The 16,461-nt window shown below is 37.0% G+C and overlaps 1 protein-coding gene across 13 annotated transcripts in view; it reads right to left on the bottom strand.

Moving 5' to 3' along the window:
* The window catches only part of SNAP23 (synaptosome associated protein 23), a gene marked incomplete at its 3' end in the record, with an annotated part of 31,364 nt that overhangs the window by 12,143 nt on the left and 2,760 nt on the right, over positions 1 to 16,461 (bottom strand). For 6 of the 13 annotated variants that reach the window (XM_081048790.1, XM_081048798.1, XM_081048788.1 and 3 more), the window contains 4 exons: positions 6,648 to 6,751; positions 6,058 to 6,099; positions 5,569 to 5,617; positions 4,948 to 5,065 (listed from right to left, as the gene is read on the bottom strand). In XM_081048790.1, the coding sequence (XP_080904916.1) occupies positions 4,948 to 5,065; positions 5,569 to 5,617; positions 6,058 to 6,099; positions 6,648 to 6,704 (266 nt within the window). In that variant the 5' untranslated portion in view covers positions 6,705 to 6,751. Of the gene's footprint in view, positions 1 to 97; positions 131 to 4,947; positions 5,066 to 5,568; positions 5,834 to 6,057; positions 6,100 to 6,647; positions 6,752 to 16,461 lie in introns of those variants that run through there. The other 7 variants (XM_081048794.1, XM_081048797.1, XM_081048796.1 and 4 more) reach the window with 3 other exon arrangements.

The raw sequence follows: 16,461 nt of genomic DNA, 5'->3' as shown, positions 1-16,461 counted from the left end.
ATTAAGTGAGAGAATGAAATGCAGAAGATAGTGAATGCCAGTCAAATAGAACAGAAGCAGATTCAGAGTTTTCAAAACAATGCATTTAAATTCCTGCCTGATTTCATAGAAACAACCAACATCTGAGAATCTAGATAAAAAGAAAAACAAGAAAACTATTTAAAGCAGAGAACACTTTATTTTTCATTAAGATTGTCTAGGTAATGATATTCTTTCCTAAAATTATGAAAATTAATATTAAAAGGCAAATACTAATGGAGAGGTTGTGAAACTTCCTCCCTCTTTCCTTAGTGATTACAGATTTCTCTTAATTCTATTTGTTTGCCATTTTAATTTTTAAAAATCTTACACGTCTAACTCTCCCATTAGCCAACAAGTTTCTCAAGGACATTCAATCACCAAGTATTTATTGAGTACCTACTATATCTCGTATATCAGGTACCATGTGAAGCACAAAAAAATAGAGTACTGGTAAATAAAACAATGTCAAAGCTATGCCTTACTCTTCTTTGTATCTCCAGTGAGCAGGATGGAGGAAGCACTCAAACATTGACTAAAATATAATCCAAAATTATTTTAACCAATCAGAGCTGAATATTTATACCTCCAGATGACATAGGATTGGAATCGTGTAAAACATGTAGTACCAATTTTGAAATTTCTCTAATAAGTGGTCCGGAAATACTAATTTGTCTTCAAACTATGTACCATTATGTTGACATTGTAAGCACAGACTGAAGAGACAAAAGTTAAGACAGAAGAATACCTTGTCTGAGAATGGTTCAACTGGCACGCCAGGCAGTTTACTATTCTGAGACTTCCCATTTTAAGCCTGTCTCCTTTTAAACTCTTGCTAATTAAAATTACAACTTTTCAAAGTTATTGACAGACAGAATTTTTAACAAGGATCTGTGCTATTTTGCTTTTAGGATTCGAACAGTAGAAGCTAACATAATGACATTTGTTCACAATTTTAAAGTTTAATCCTGGTAATCTGTTTTTAAATTCTAGTAGTCCTTTCAAAAGAATTAGCTCAAGTTAAAATTCCCTTCTAACATAGGATTTTGTTAAGTAAAGCTACCTCCATGTCTTATTAAAAACAGATTTGCTGACCTGGCTTCAATGAATACTATCGAACAAAAGAAATCTCAAAGAACATATCTACTCAAGACATTTTCTATATAGCAATACATCTAACAATAGCAACAACAAAATGTTCATGCTTTTCTTGCCAAAGTCAAGCACTGTAGCATATAGTTAAAAGCTAGGGCTGTGCCTGGTTTTGAATATCAGTTCTTTCACTTGCTAGTGTAGCCTCTGTGTGTCTGTTTCCCCAAATGTAAAATGGTGACAGTAAGAGAATCTATCTCATAGTAAAGTTACTGTTAGGATTAAATTTAAAGTGCTCAAAATAATAAGAGCCTACATGAATACATAGGCCCACAATTCTCATCCAAAGCCTTGGATGAGAGACATGTTGAGCAGCACCATGTAATCAAATACATCAGTATTTCTGCAATGAAAAAAATTAACATGTACACTAAGTGTGATCAAGATTATAAATAGCTTCAGTTCAGTTTACATTTTGTAGCCTAATTAATGAGTTGTGGTTCGACGTTATGAGGAAAAAAACCCAAACCAAACCATTGGCTTTCAGTTTTTTAGATTTCTGAATGACAGAGACTGTGCACCTGAGTTGTTATTACTACTACTACCAGAATTAGTACTAGCTTAATATAAAGAAGACTAAGATCCTCATGTTACGGCTATTTATATGATAAGCCCAACTGAAACTAACAGGTAAGATTAGAGATCAAAACCCTGGCAGGAATGGCGGCAGACACAGCTAAGAACAAGAGATACCCTACAGGCCACGGACTCAGTGATACGAAGAAGAGATGGTGGAAGAAAGGCAAGTACAATCAGACATCTTTAAATTGGAATATTACTCTCTCCTCTTCCGGGGACAACTGCTGATATAGTAACCCTTGATTTCCATCTGTTAGGAAGTGCCTTCTCCTGACCCACTGAGAAAGGGTTCTGCTGAGGTTAGAGGCTAAAGACTGCTTCCACCTTCTCTTTCACCGGTGTCCAAGACAATCTTACCTCTGCTCGGCTGGCACACACAGAGAGAAGTAAAATTAATACTTCTGTAGCACCATTTCCTACTTTCTAGGATATCTGACCATCTTAGCATTCACTCTCTTCCTCTAGGTTCTAGGGAAGACTCTTCCTCTTTCTTTGCTCTTCTAATAGCTAATCTTAAGGAAATTCATTTACCTTTTTGTGTAGCCACATCTAGGCCAGGAGCAGAAACCTTATCTTAAAAGCCATCTAGTCTTGATCCTGCCTTGCTTTATCTCCCAGGGCCTGTGATCTGAGGTAGGGACCACTACCTGGGGCCAGGGTGTGGAGCTGGAGGGCTCAGTCGGCCCTGAAACCCTTTGTCAATGAAAACCCCCTGAAGCATTAAAGGGGGAACAGCCTCGAAAACTCCACACCCCTTTTGCTTTTCCCTCTGCTCTAGCCTGACCTCCTGCAGCTTAAACACGCCAAATAAATTTTAATAGACCAATCTTGGTCTCCTGAGACTCATTCCTCCGGAGTTGAGGCCGTGCCTACCACTTTTCTTCTGTGTACTCTTCCCAGAAGACACATAGAACACAGGAGAAAAGGACAAGTTTGCAAAAACACGGTTAAATACATAGTTAAAAATTTGGATTAAAACAATCTGTGCATTTATAACTTGTTTGCTTAATCTGTTAAATTCTGACTGACAAGTCATAGTTATTAAAATATGCACTTTGGAAAGTTATTCAAGGTCAAAAGAGGTCAACAGACTTGTCTTAGAATAGGAAGCCAATGGACAAGACTAGGAAGAACACAAATCTCATGCCTAAAACAACACTTAAATTGATCAACAAGCAACTTGATTTTCTCTAGTAGAAATGGCACCGAGAATGGTATCACATGAAAACACTTATCTGAAATATAACAAAAGTTCCTCCATTCCTGACTCCTTTGGGGAGTAAAAGTGCTGAGAGTCTGTAAACCTTTGTATCCCATTCTTGGTTGACCACACCAGCTGAGACAACTACATGGAAATCCTAATGCATACGAAGCTCTTTAAAAATGAATACTCTCAGCAGTAGCGATAGTCATTCCATCGCCAGACACTGTCATTTCTACTAAGGGTAAAGTTCAAAGTTGTTGTTTTGTTAATTAATTTTTAAAATAAAGATGAGTTTCTTCGAACCGAACCGAAGGCAAGAGAAGGATTAACTCCTCGTCCTAACCTCATCTTGAAACAGGGCCTGGCTGGCACCCCCACAGTAGAAGCCTCTTCACATCCGGGCCTCACCTTTAATGACCTACATACCAGTAGCTTAACAATAGATCAACACCCTAAGGCTTGAGCTCAGAATGTCCTCTTTCCCACCCAGTTCCCTATTTTAGAAAATTACCTATAGAAACTTATGATTAATACCCTTAGGCTTATTGATTACACTCTCTATGGTCTAGCATTCTTTCCCGGCTAATCTCATCATTGTTCCTGGGTTCCCATCTCCACCACAGAATCATGTGGCCAGAGGGAAGGCTCCAAGCAGACCTCTGAAACTATTTCGTAGCCTCTGGAGGAACGCCCAAATTTCCCCAGCTGGACTGAGAATGTGAAGGCAGCTTTTGTAGGTGTGTTAATCTGCTGCCTTCTCAGACCACTGGTGCTCTGATAATAAACGTTTATTCTATGACCCAACTCCAGTGTCGGTCTATTGGCTGAGTGGCGCAGGCCGCACGAGCCCAGGACTTGTTTGGCGTCCGGTTTCAAGCTTGGTCTGAATAATACAATATTTGTCAACACCATGGTGTTTGACACCATGAATTTTACCCTAGAATAAGCAGATAATTTAAATATTCAAAATTGAGTCACCAAGAAGAATGAATTCCTTTCTGTCGAGCATAACTTCATACACTATATACATTTTGAAGACTTTTCATTTCCTAGTTTACTGAGACTTCAAATCTTCAGAGTCTTCTTTGATATTTTTCCTTCTGCATGCGTGATATACAATTAGCTGATTTAAAATGAATTCACTCTGACTTACATTTTCCTCTTATCTCAATGATAAGGTCTTACCCTCACAGGCCTAGATTACAAAAGGTTTCTGACTAGTCTCCTGGTGTGTAGTTATATACTCCATTCCAAACCATTAACTCCTTAGTCTGGCATTCAAGTTCCTCCACTGCCTACCTATGTCTTAGTTACCACTTCTCATCTATATGAATTATGCAGCTCAGTTAAGGCGAGCTCATCTGTAATGTTTGTTCACATTAAATCTTCCATAGGAAATGCCCTCCCAGTTCTTCCACATCCATCCAAAGCCTTCTAATCACTCAGAGCCCAACTCAAGTCTTGCCTCTCCTGTAAGACGTTCTCCAAATAACCTTTATTAGTTCTGTACCCTTAGTTTTAGTCAATACCACGTGATCTCGACTAGACTCATATACTTTTACTTTTTTGCTATTCCTCCTCACATATCCAACCACATGGTAAGTCTTCTGAAGACAAAATCCAAGGCCTTACTCCCTTGGCCATCCCTCGTGTGCCTACCACAGAATATATATTTTTGTTAATACCCCTTATTTGAAAAGAAAAGACACTAATTCCATCCTGCTCTGTATTATCCAGATGTATATTTCCTAACCTTTTCATATATTACTAAAAAATAAAATTGGGACTTGATCCAAGAATTGATCAACTTTATTAAATTTTCAGTGAATCTATCCACTTACATGAAAAGCTTGATCGGCCTAAAGGAGAACTAGTTTAAGTTGATGTAACAAAGTTCCTTATATAGGCCCAGTCACACCTCTGACCTTATTGGGAGGCTGGGAGGGAGGATGCTTTCACTTTAATTTTTTAAAGGTCCTGATTTACCAACTCACCTATTACATGGGCAGACACAAAGGCCACAGCACTTGTTGAGTTCTGTTAAAGTCTTCTCTGCTTCTTTCATGTCTTTATTTATTTGGTCCATGCCTTCTTCTATGCGGTTTAGTTGTTCTGAGAATAAGTTGTGGAAGTTACATTTCATGTTACCTTTACAATGCTAAATAACTATTATAAAGTGCACTGTGACCAAACCAGATCCCCAGCATTTCTATCAGTGAAGAGGCTCAAAACCAGAGGGCTGTCATAAGACTCATAAAAACCAGATTGCTCAGGGCTAACTCAAACAGAATGTTTCCAAGTGCACCTATTTAAGGACTCGATTTCTGAGAAGGATGCAATAATATCATCATGTTTCATATACATATGAACAATGCATACAATAACTCCTACCACCTAGCAGATACCTGGGGTACAAATGGACATTGTTGCCCTCACCTCTAACAGACAATAAACATGACAGAATTCAAATCAGAAGAAGTAAACAAATCACTCTTATCTTACACAGGGAAAGCACTCCCAAAGGCTGATTTGATATTTTTATATATGGCTGATTTAAAAGGGCTTTCTGGCAGGGTAAGTCAAATCAATAGTTTCTGTGAATAACTGCAACTCACCCCCTTGTTCATCCAGCATAGTAATAGTCTTGATTCCTGCATCCTGAGACTGAAAAAAGGAAAAAGAACTGACAGTACAACAAAACATAGCAAAAATGACAGAAACAAAAACTATGAGGCCTGACATAGCAGGAAAGAATCGTTTAGAAACCAAAGTTCTCAGAGTAGTAGAGCTAGAGAAAATTAATATCTCCAAATCAACACACTTTAACATACTAACCCCCCACCACCAAAAAAATAAAAAATAAATAAGGCACAAACTTATGGTGCATTGATCTTCCCTGTCATATTCTAATACTGTCAATGGGAAAAACAAAAAAGGCCGTTAGTGAAGTGAATGGTTTGACAATTTCATCAATTGCTGGTTTCAAATAATAAAGGTTATTGAAACAATACCCTTCTGACTCTTAATATCAATTCTAGCTTGTACTATCAGGATCTCTTCTATACAGTTTCTATATTTAACTTGATAATTAAATACACTCTTACCTCAATGGCTAAACCCAGGATTCTCCTTGTACTTTCCAGAGACTAGAAAAAAACACAAAAGTTTTAGCATTTTAAAACATGTAGAAAAAAAAGAAAAATCTCACCACGGGCCATATTCATAATGCTACTCTATTTTTAAAGGCTGCCAATACATCAATTCCTCCCTTAAAAACAAAAAAAAACCCAGAAAGTTGATCACTATAATTTCAGTTTTCTTCCTACAAGATACTCCTTAAAAGAAAATCTGGAGGGTTAAGTTTATAAAACTTGAATGTAAGCAGAAATCTAGGTATACTACACAGATATTAGAAAGTTCTGTTAAATGTCCAGAATTCCTTAGATCTAGAGTATCTTTATTCTAAGTAACTGTTAAGTAATGATTATCTTTTAAAAAAAAAAAATCACACAAATTGTTTTATTCAGTTTTTTGGTGAGTTGAAAAAAATGAGCTAGTAATGACATTCTAGGACAAATGCACTTTGATATAAAGGGACTAGGAGAGGCCAAAATGGTCTTCTAAGAAGGTCCTCTTACTGTTTCACTGCGAAACTGAAAGAGAATTAGTTACTTATTCTAAATAAAACGTTTACCTCATCAGTAACCTGGTGAGCTCTCAACTGAATTTCTTCTGCTGATAGGTTATCCATGATGAATTAAAACTCTTGATAGGCACAGAAACTGAAGTGTGGATGTTCTGTAAGAATAAGGATATATAAAACAAGTTTGTTTGAGCAGTGTGTGTGGACTTTTGGGATTCAGGATATTTATCTGGAAAACGGAATAAAGGAGTCCGTCCGTCCATCCATCCATCCATCCATCCATCCATCCATCCATCCATATATCCATCCACCTATTTATCTATCTATATCACAGGTGAAGAATTAATGCTGAGAGAGGGTAAATGGATGCTTAAATGCTAGTACCAGAGATGAACCTGTATCTCAGGTTTCAAGACTTCTAGTAAAGTGCTGTTTCTAACAGGACAATGGTCCCTTTACTTTAAGAAGAAAGGCATTACTGGAAGACAAGCTTTAAGAGACTATTAAATGAATTTCTGGTTGTACATTGTACATTGATTATGGAAAAGCAATAAGGTGAAGAGGGCTGTTAGGCAGTATTCCATTAGTAATGTAACAAAATTCAAAGTCATGTTTCTGAAGAACACAGAAAACATTCTAAAAATGTGCCAGTTGTCCAGGCTACTTATTGGAGAAAATGAAATATTTTCATTCTTAACAAGACAAGGGTAATACTGATACAAAGAGCCCAGAAAAGAATTAAGGTTTTTATTAACAGTAGACTCTCCTTTTCCAATTACTGTATTGTTTGTTGTTTTAGTGAAGTCCTTAAGAAACGGAATAATTATTCTCCTACAATACGTGTTTCCCTGAAAATAAAACCTAGCCAGACAATCAGCTCTAATGCGTCTTTTGGACCAAAATTTAATATAAGACCGGGTCTTATTATTATATTGTCTTATATTATAGTAAAATAAGATTCCAGGAGTTCTGCTTTCTAATTATCAAAAAGAGCAGATACATATAAATGATAAACATCTAAGTATTACTTTGTCTTGTGCACCTGAAACGAATTAAAAAAAAAAAAAGAGCAGATGTAGTTGAGAGGTGGGTATGAAGAGTCACTCCTGGCATGGCAACGGGGTGGTTTTGAAGAACACATCCTTTCAGTGAACCCTAAGTGCTGCCTAGTACTTCATTTTTTCTTCCCTGAGCAGATGACACACAAGACAAGAAACAGACTTCTGTCAAGTTCTCACATGTTTGGCACGCTGACATCTGGACACAGCTGCCTAAAACTTCTCTAATCCAGATTCTCAAGGGTGTTGAGCACATGATTATAGTACATGGGAGTAAGAGAGACAACGCAGAATTGTAAGGGGAAGGACAAAAAGAAAGAATACTCCCAAGGCTGTCAGCCTTTACTAAACTGCTCAGAAGTGTCAGGCAGAGTACAATCTAGAATTAGCTATATAGCTTTACTCATATTTATTATCTCCAGTAGTTTTTCTCATGGAATCAGGAAAAGGCTATCCAGAATGTTGGAGTAAAGAGAACTAGAGGAGGGGGAGGGGATGGAAAACAAAATATCACTTGACACAAAGATCCCATTAAACTCAGTTTTCATAGGTATATATAACCTAATAGATTAAATGTGTGTCATTTTTCCAATGCCCCAGGAACTTAATATACTATACTGTGTGTGCCTTTGAAAGGAAAAGAATTTTTCCCAGCGCTTTCACACCTTGTCTCCCTTACTATGGTCCATTTGAGCTTACTAGAAGACTCCTAATTTACTCTTAATTTCTTTTCTATTATAAACCTTGGGGGGAATAAGGAGGAAATGTTCATTGAGTACCTACTATATGTCATATACCCTACTGAGTATATAGTAAGTCTGTCATTACCTCTGTTATACCACTTTATAGATGGGGAAACTAAGGCTCAGTTTAGGTAAGTAATTTGCCCAAGGTGACTGAGTCAGTAAAGAACAGACTTCATGGCCAAGTATGGATCTACTCTGAAACGAAGGATAGCTCATGGTCTGATAAACAGTCTTACTGCTGGATTCACCTCCTCTTAACAAATAAGATGATATAAGAACTGCTAAATATCAGAAAATAGGCTAAGCATGCTTCCTGGTGGCTCATTTCAAAATTCCAGATGGCTTCTATCATAGAACCATGAAATCTTATCTCTTCCACACACTCAGACAGTTAAATGGATGAACTAGAAAGACCAGAGTAATCGTGGTTTTCAGCTGTTTTATAATTTAGAAACTGAAACAATCTACATTAATTTAGAAAGTGAAGAGACTATTGGGAAGAAGGAATACAAAGAAAAAAAGTCTTAGGAATACAAAGACAAAAGGGTTTTAGAACTTAACAACAGGAGATCTGTATGTCTTCATTGAAAAAAAATGGATACAGACTCAGGAAGTAACGGAAGAAACAACACTTTAAATCACTATTCCAGTGTCCTGCCAAGACCAATATAAGAATGATTTTATAAAATAATTAATTTTATACTGGAAAGCAAGGATTTTGCATTAAAATATTCTACCAAGTGAGTTTCCTGCCTTATTCTTTCTCTTAAAACAAAAGTTAATCACAATATAAGTTGCTCTATAAGTTACACTCATAATTTATCGCTGTTTTTTTAAAAATAATTACTACTTTATTTTTATTTTTAAGGAGGGCGCAGCTCACAGTGGCCCATGAGGCAACCTTGGTGTTATCAGCACCAGGCTCTAAGCAACTGGGCTGACCAGCCAATCACCGTATTCTTAACTGTTTGATAAAATTGGCGCTTTTCACGGTAACCAATGAATTTACAACAAATGGTAACTTCTGTTCATAGACGGCTAGCATAGTGGTGAGTAGGGGGAGCTCCAGCATTTAAATTCTGGCCCCAAAATGTATTTGTCCTAGGACTTTGGGCAAGTTACCTAACCCCACTAAAACTCAGTTTCTGTGTTTGTAAAACAAAGATAACAGAATCTATTCCATGGGCTTTTTTAGTGAGGATTGACAAAGATGAGGCATACAAAGTGCTTAGCACAGTTCCTGAGGCAAGGCCGGTATGCAACTGTTGGCCATTATTTTAATATTATGAGGGAAGCAGATAGAAATCGTAGGCAAAACAAAAGTAAAGCAACAATGTTAGATATGAGTGACATCTATGTAAATGCCATTGAAAAGGAGAAATTTGAACATTCAAATTGATGACACTGTCTGCATAGGCGATACATCTGCACTATTTTCATGCCGGTCATGAGTCTGCGCATGTTGAGACAGATATTAAACAGGTTCAAACTACACCAAGTTTCCGGTTGATAGGTACTTATCTAAATAAATATATATAGCTTTGCATGTGTAAAAAATTAAAGACTGCCCTTAAATAGTCCTTTTTTCTCTGGCTGAGGCAGACAAACACAAACCACATATAAGGGTTTAGGTTATGAAGGTAAGTATACAAAGTGAACAAAGTAAGACTTTAAAAAAATCAAAATATATGCTACAATTGCCTAGGGTAAAAATATGGGTAGAAAAAGTTTGGAAGAGAATCAGCAAAATATAACCAATGGCCAGAATTAAAAGTGATTTTTCTTCTTTTCGCAATTTTCCAAATAGTAGTTATATAACTTCTAAATTTCATACATTTACTTTCATCATAAAATGATAGCTTACGACAACCAAGAAAACCGATTTATAAGACTGGAGATAACGAAGACAATAAATAAATTCTAGACCCTAATCTGTAAGCATAAAACCAATTCTTGGCCTCTCTTGAGAAAGATCTTCCAGTTGACACATGTTCACAGTTTGCAGAAACACCACCATCCACTAACAGATGATCATCGTTCCAAACCATAAAAGTATAGAAATAATGCAAGAGAACAATTTGTCTTAAATGTTCTGCTAACAGATGTTTTCAGGAAAGGCCTTTGCCACGGTTTGGCTGGGAAACATACTCACAGGAGGCGGCAGGAATGGGTTCTGACTAAGTTCTTAGCACTTCCATTGCAAAACACTAAGACGTGCATAAAAGAGTATCCCATAAGGAAGCAAAGGACCCCAGAAGCAGTAGAGACGGCTATACTCCATCTTGGCGTACAATCTCCTGTCACGGCCGCTCACCTCTACTGTATCCTCTTTCTCTAACCATCTTTCCAACAATCAGTACCCTCAGGATTCAAAGCAAATGTATGAAATTAGAAGCCATTTAAACAGTCGTCTGTAGGATTTGCTTTAAAATAATTTTAGGGTGGGGAAATGGGTGGGAGTATAGTGGAAACAAGATTGGCCACGACTGTTGAAACTGGGTGAATAATACATGGAGGGTCATTATACTACTTTCTCCACTTTTTATTATGAAAAAATTCAAACATATACAAAAGTTTTTAAAAATGGCAGCTAACTTTTTAATAGTGTTTACTCACCATTTTGAAAGTCTAGATAGTGGGTAGGGGATTAAGAATCACAGTAACAACTATAACAGTTAATACTTATAAAGCACTATACATGCAAGACACTGGTCTAAGAAATATAAAGATATGTAAATATACACATACACACATTCATTTAATCCTTGCAACACTCTCAGTCTATTCAGGCTGCTATAACAAAATACCACTGGACAGTTAATAAATAATATAAATCTATTTCTCAGTACTGGAGGCTGGAAGTCCAAGATCAAAGTGTCAGCATTGGCCATGTTCCTCCTTTCTAATTTTCTTTAAGTTAAATTTATTGGAGTGACATTGGTTAATAACATTACGTAAGTTTCAAGTGTACAATTCTATAATACACATCTGTATACTGCACTGTGTGCTCACCACCCAAAATCCATAGTCTCCTTCCATCTGCATATATTTGACCCCCTTTACCCTCTTCATCCTCCCCACAACCCTTTCTAATTTAAAGCTGGTGCCTTCTCACTGCATCCTCCCATAGTGGAAGAGGCCAGGAGCTCTCCGGAGCCTCTTTTATCTGACACTAGTCCCACTAATGAGGGCTCCACCCTCATGGCTTAAACACATTCCAAAGTCCACACCTACTAATACCATCACATCTGGGCACGAGAATCTCAACATATGAATGGGGGCAGGGAATGACACACAAACATTCAGACCATAATAGACACTATTTAATTCCATATTTTACAGATGCAGAAACTAAGGAATGGTGAGGTTAAGCAACTTTTGCAAAGTCACCCAGTAGAGTCAGGATCAAACCCAGGCAGAATGCCCCAGAGAATGTGCTTTCAATTACTATTACACATATGAAAAGGAGGAGGGGAGAGAGCCACATTATTAAGTCATTCAAATCTGTAGCAGCTTTGCCCCCAAAAAAGTATACACATGAAATCTTTGCCTTCTGCTTTTCCAGTAGCACCCAGGCTTAGAGCACATTTTAGAGCAGTAGTTCCCAACCCTGGCTACACACTATAATCATCTGATGAGCCTTTATAAATCTGGCGACCCATGCTGTACCCCAGACTAATTAAATTATACTCCCTGGGAGTGGAAGCCAGACATCAGTCGCTTTTTTTTAAAGCTCCACAGGTAATTCCAATGTGTAGCCAAGGTTGAAAACCATTGTTTTAGATATATTTTTTTAAATGTAGACAAGCACTAATGAATGATATCCTATCCCTGTTATAATTTTGGTACCTAATGGAGGGAAAATGTAGTATTTAACTACGGAAGACCAGACCTTAGGCTTCAAAAAGTTAAACAGAATTACCATATGACCCAGCAACTCCATTCTTAGGTATATTAGAGAAATGAAAACATATGTCCACACAAAAACTTGTACACGAGTGTTCAAAGCAGCATTATTCGCAAGAGCCAGAAAGTAGGAAAAAACCCAAATTTCCATACAATGGAATATCATTCAGCCATATAAAGTAATGTTACATATTATAACATGTATGAGTCTTGAAAGCATTATAGTAAGTGAACAAAGCCAGATACCAAAGGGCCCATGTTATATGAAATGGCCAGAAGAGGCAAATCTAAAGAGACAGAAAGTAGATTAGTGGTTGCCAGGGGATGGGTATAAAAAAATACTGATTTTTAAAAATCAAAACTTTCAAAAGATAATGTAATACACACAAGAAAATTTTAAATATTCCCACTCTGGCCTTTTCCCACTTTTATCAACCTAGAAGAAAAGCAATCTAGAAGAAAATCACAGATACAGACAAAAATACTTTAGTCTCAGTATTATTTATAATGTTAAAAAAATTGAAGTGATATAAATAAACAATGATCGAGGATTTGACTGAATAATTGTGGCATAACTACGTGATAGAATGTTATGCAGCCAGTAAAAAATATTTCTGATTTTATATTCTTCCATATTTAATTTTAACCAAGTATATATAATACGTGGTTTAAGAAGTCAAATCGCTCTACAGTAGTAATTAGCATTCCTTCGCCCTTCTTCAAGGCAAACCAATTCCTGCTCCCAGGATCCCAGAGGCAAAAATTTCAACAGTTGTTCCAGTGTTTATAATCCCACATTTCTAAATCACATGCTTATAGTGTTGTTTCTTGATATTTCAATTTTGGATATGATTCATTGACTTTCTACAATGAAGATATTTAGCTCTTATACCTCCCATATCCTAGTTTTTATATTTATCCTCACATTGTGGAGTGGCTGGATAATTAAATTCGTGATTGACAATCGTAAGTCCTGAAGCAGTGAAGAAATCTGCTTAACTACGGCTATCCCAATCAAATGTAGATGGCCCTAAAATCCTTCCTTCCAAAATATTTATTAATCCCAAAGAACCAGGGTTCCATGAAACACCATTTGGAGAATACTAGTCTGTAGAGATTTCTGCTTAATTAACCAATTATCTGGGAACAATGTTTCTGTTTAATCCTCATCTCAGAGAATTGTCTCTGAAAAGAAATAAACCTCAGATCATCTAGTCAGTCTAACTTCTTTATGCTAAGAGATTAAAATGCAACTCTTCTGGCTCTTAGGTTCTTTTTATAATACACAAGCCTTACTGGCAGCAGGAAAGTAGGGGTTGGGGGCCTTCTTGTAACAGACTCGATGGTAGCTGAGGAAGAGAAAGCAGTCGCAGAGGCCCGTGGTCTTAGGAAAGCAAGCCAGACAAGAGACCAACTGAAGAGAGAAATGACAGGCCAGGGGTGTCAGAAGAGAATGTGGTGAAAACTACCACCTCGCTATGGTGACCGCCCCAAGAGAGTTAAAAACTCCCTTTTGCTGACGGATGAAGAACACTGAGGAGTCAGCACTCTGCCCATCTTCAGGCTTGGCAGAAAGGGACACTAGTCCTAGAAGACATCCCTCTAATTCATTCCAAACATTATTCAAGTATCTATTATCAAGTAAGGGAACCTATTTTGATATCAAGAAAACTAATCAGTTTTCTTTTGAAATGTATATTTTATGATACACTGTAATTAGGATACAGAAAATAAAGCACTCTTTCTCACTGCCTCCAAACATACAGTTTTCATTTTTCTCAGTTTTTCAGTTGTTTTATGAACATAAATTCTGGCTCTCTGCCAGACTAAAGTCTTCTTAGCCTAAGGCTAACACCATCTGAACTACCGTCAAGACCTTCCTAGTTAAGTTGAATATGATTTCAATTATTAGTTCTCCTGTGACTAAGCTTACTACTTCTAGATAAGGTGAAATAATTTAATAAATTGCGTTGAGTGAGCAGTATGCAGCAGTTAAAAACAAGACTCTGAGGTCAGATAGACCCTGAATTCATCCTAGCTCTGATACCCAGGCAATTTACTTGGCTTATTCAAGTCTCAGTTTCCTCATTCCTTAGGTTCACAGTTCTACCTCCCAGGGTTTCAGAAATAAATTAGTTAATGTACATAATTAGTACATTAATGTACATAGCTTAGTACAGTGCCTAGCACAGAATAAAGATTCAAGAAATGACAATTATTAACGAACCGAGCATTTATACTCATGCTGTTGTTACGTTCTTTATCTGTGGTATCTGAATCCTGGTAGCAGAAGCTACCATGTTTGAGAAGCTAATCAGAAAGCTTCTAGGTGAACCTAGAATCAGAGCCCAAATACTTGGATGTTGAATATTTTATTCAGGCAGGATGAAGCCTTGCCAATCATCCTTACCTCGCACTTGGTATCTCATGTCATGAGTTATTAGGTGCCATTCTAGGCACCTAATGAAGTACAAGTATATGCAAAATACACCCAAGCAGCTCTTTCTTAAAGACTCTAAGGCGAATAATGGAGAATGAATGGAAGGAATGTTAGAAAAGATTACAGAGAACAAAGTAGAAATTCAGATGTGCACCATCACTTAATGGGTGAAAGAATTTAGTTTCTTTTCAGGAGTATATTTTTTGCTTTTAGATTCCATTAATATGAAACATTGAAAATGTTCATACATACGGAAGGAAGAATATCCACATACATACTCAAAAAGTACAGGTGCAGGGTATTTCAAAATACTCCGAATACTCTAGGTTAAGCGAAAAAGAATCCATGCTCTGGTTAGGAAATTTAATTCTTCCTGAAGGCATAGAGATGAGATGAGAGTCTTATTTGTGTTAAGGCTAGTTTCCTCCTTTTACTTCCTCACGAGTTTCCTTTCTACTTCTATGACGAGGCCTCAAAACAGTGTAAATATAAGTGCACCACTGATTAATATCTATGAAACATCTTGGTTTCAAAGAGCACTGAAACACATGATTCAAGACAGAAATCATACTGCTGAGTGAGAAAGTACCACCAAAAACCATGAACCCAAAAGACCAAAATTACACTTCAGTTTTACAGAAGCACCTATTATATTTTAATAGCTTGATGTCCAACACCTAGCTTTCAAATCCTGGTCAACCTTGAAACTTGCACAATTTTACTCTAAATGACCAGGGTATAATCCTGAAAAGGCAGATCTAGATGCGATTATAATCAATTATATTGACCCTGTCTGAAAGAAAGGCGGTGGGAACAGAAAAGGGATGATCTATATGAAAGATAAAGAGACTCAAGAATGCAGCACTCATTTTCCAGGAAAGAGAGACATACAATCTGGCAGACATAAGTATGGTATCTGCCAGGGAAATAGTAAGTGTAAGGTGGGGATGACTGGCAAGGCTTCACCTTGCCAAACCACCCAAGATTTCGGGTCTGATTCCAAGTTCACCTAGAGGCTTTCTGGTTAGCATCTCATATATTCTGATATCAGGAGTCAGATGTCACAGATGGAGAACATAAGAACTCAGGTCTCTGGAAAAGAATATCCCCCCACAGTAGATTAAGAGTGGCATTCTTGTTTATACAAAAGGCAAAACAGTGTAGTGGTTAAGTGCCCAATATTTGGAGGGATGATGGTTTCAAATCCTGACTGTTGCTTACTTAACCTCTCTGCAATTCAGTTTTCTCATTAAATGGTAATATAATGCTTACTTCAAATGCTGTCATAAGGACTGAGTTAATTCATGCAAAGCATGTAGAACCTTGGCTGTCATGTAGTGCTCAATAAAGCTATCATAATTTTTCATAATAATTATTAAACATCTATCATGATTTTGATTTGGGAATCAAAAGCCAAGCATGATCAACTCTAAAAAAATTGCGATTTTAGACTATCACAGAAGTGCCACAATGTAAGGCCTTAGTTATGCAGGAATATAACGTGCACGCACGTGCGTGTTCACAAAGGGGGCAGGGTGGCTTTAAAGTCAGACAGGAGACAGGTTGTGAAGAGCTTTGTATACTATACCAAGAAGTTTGGATTTTATTTTACAAGCAGCAAGGGGCCATCTAAAGGTAATCTCAATTGTCAAAACTTTGTTAAAATAAATTTAAAACAAACTTTAAATCCAAGTTACAGAACTCAAAAATCAACA

The sequence above is a fragment of the Rhinolophus hipposideros genome (genome assembly GCF_964194185.1).
Source record: "Rhinolophus hipposideros genome assembly, chromosome: 5".
In the NCBI taxonomy this organism is placed as follows: domain Eukaryota; kingdom Metazoa; phylum Chordata; class Mammalia; order Chiroptera; family Rhinolophidae; genus Rhinolophus; species Rhinolophus hipposideros.
The sequence above is the reverse complement of the archived record's forward strand: the minus strand, read 5'-3'. Positions and strand labels throughout refer to the sequence as shown.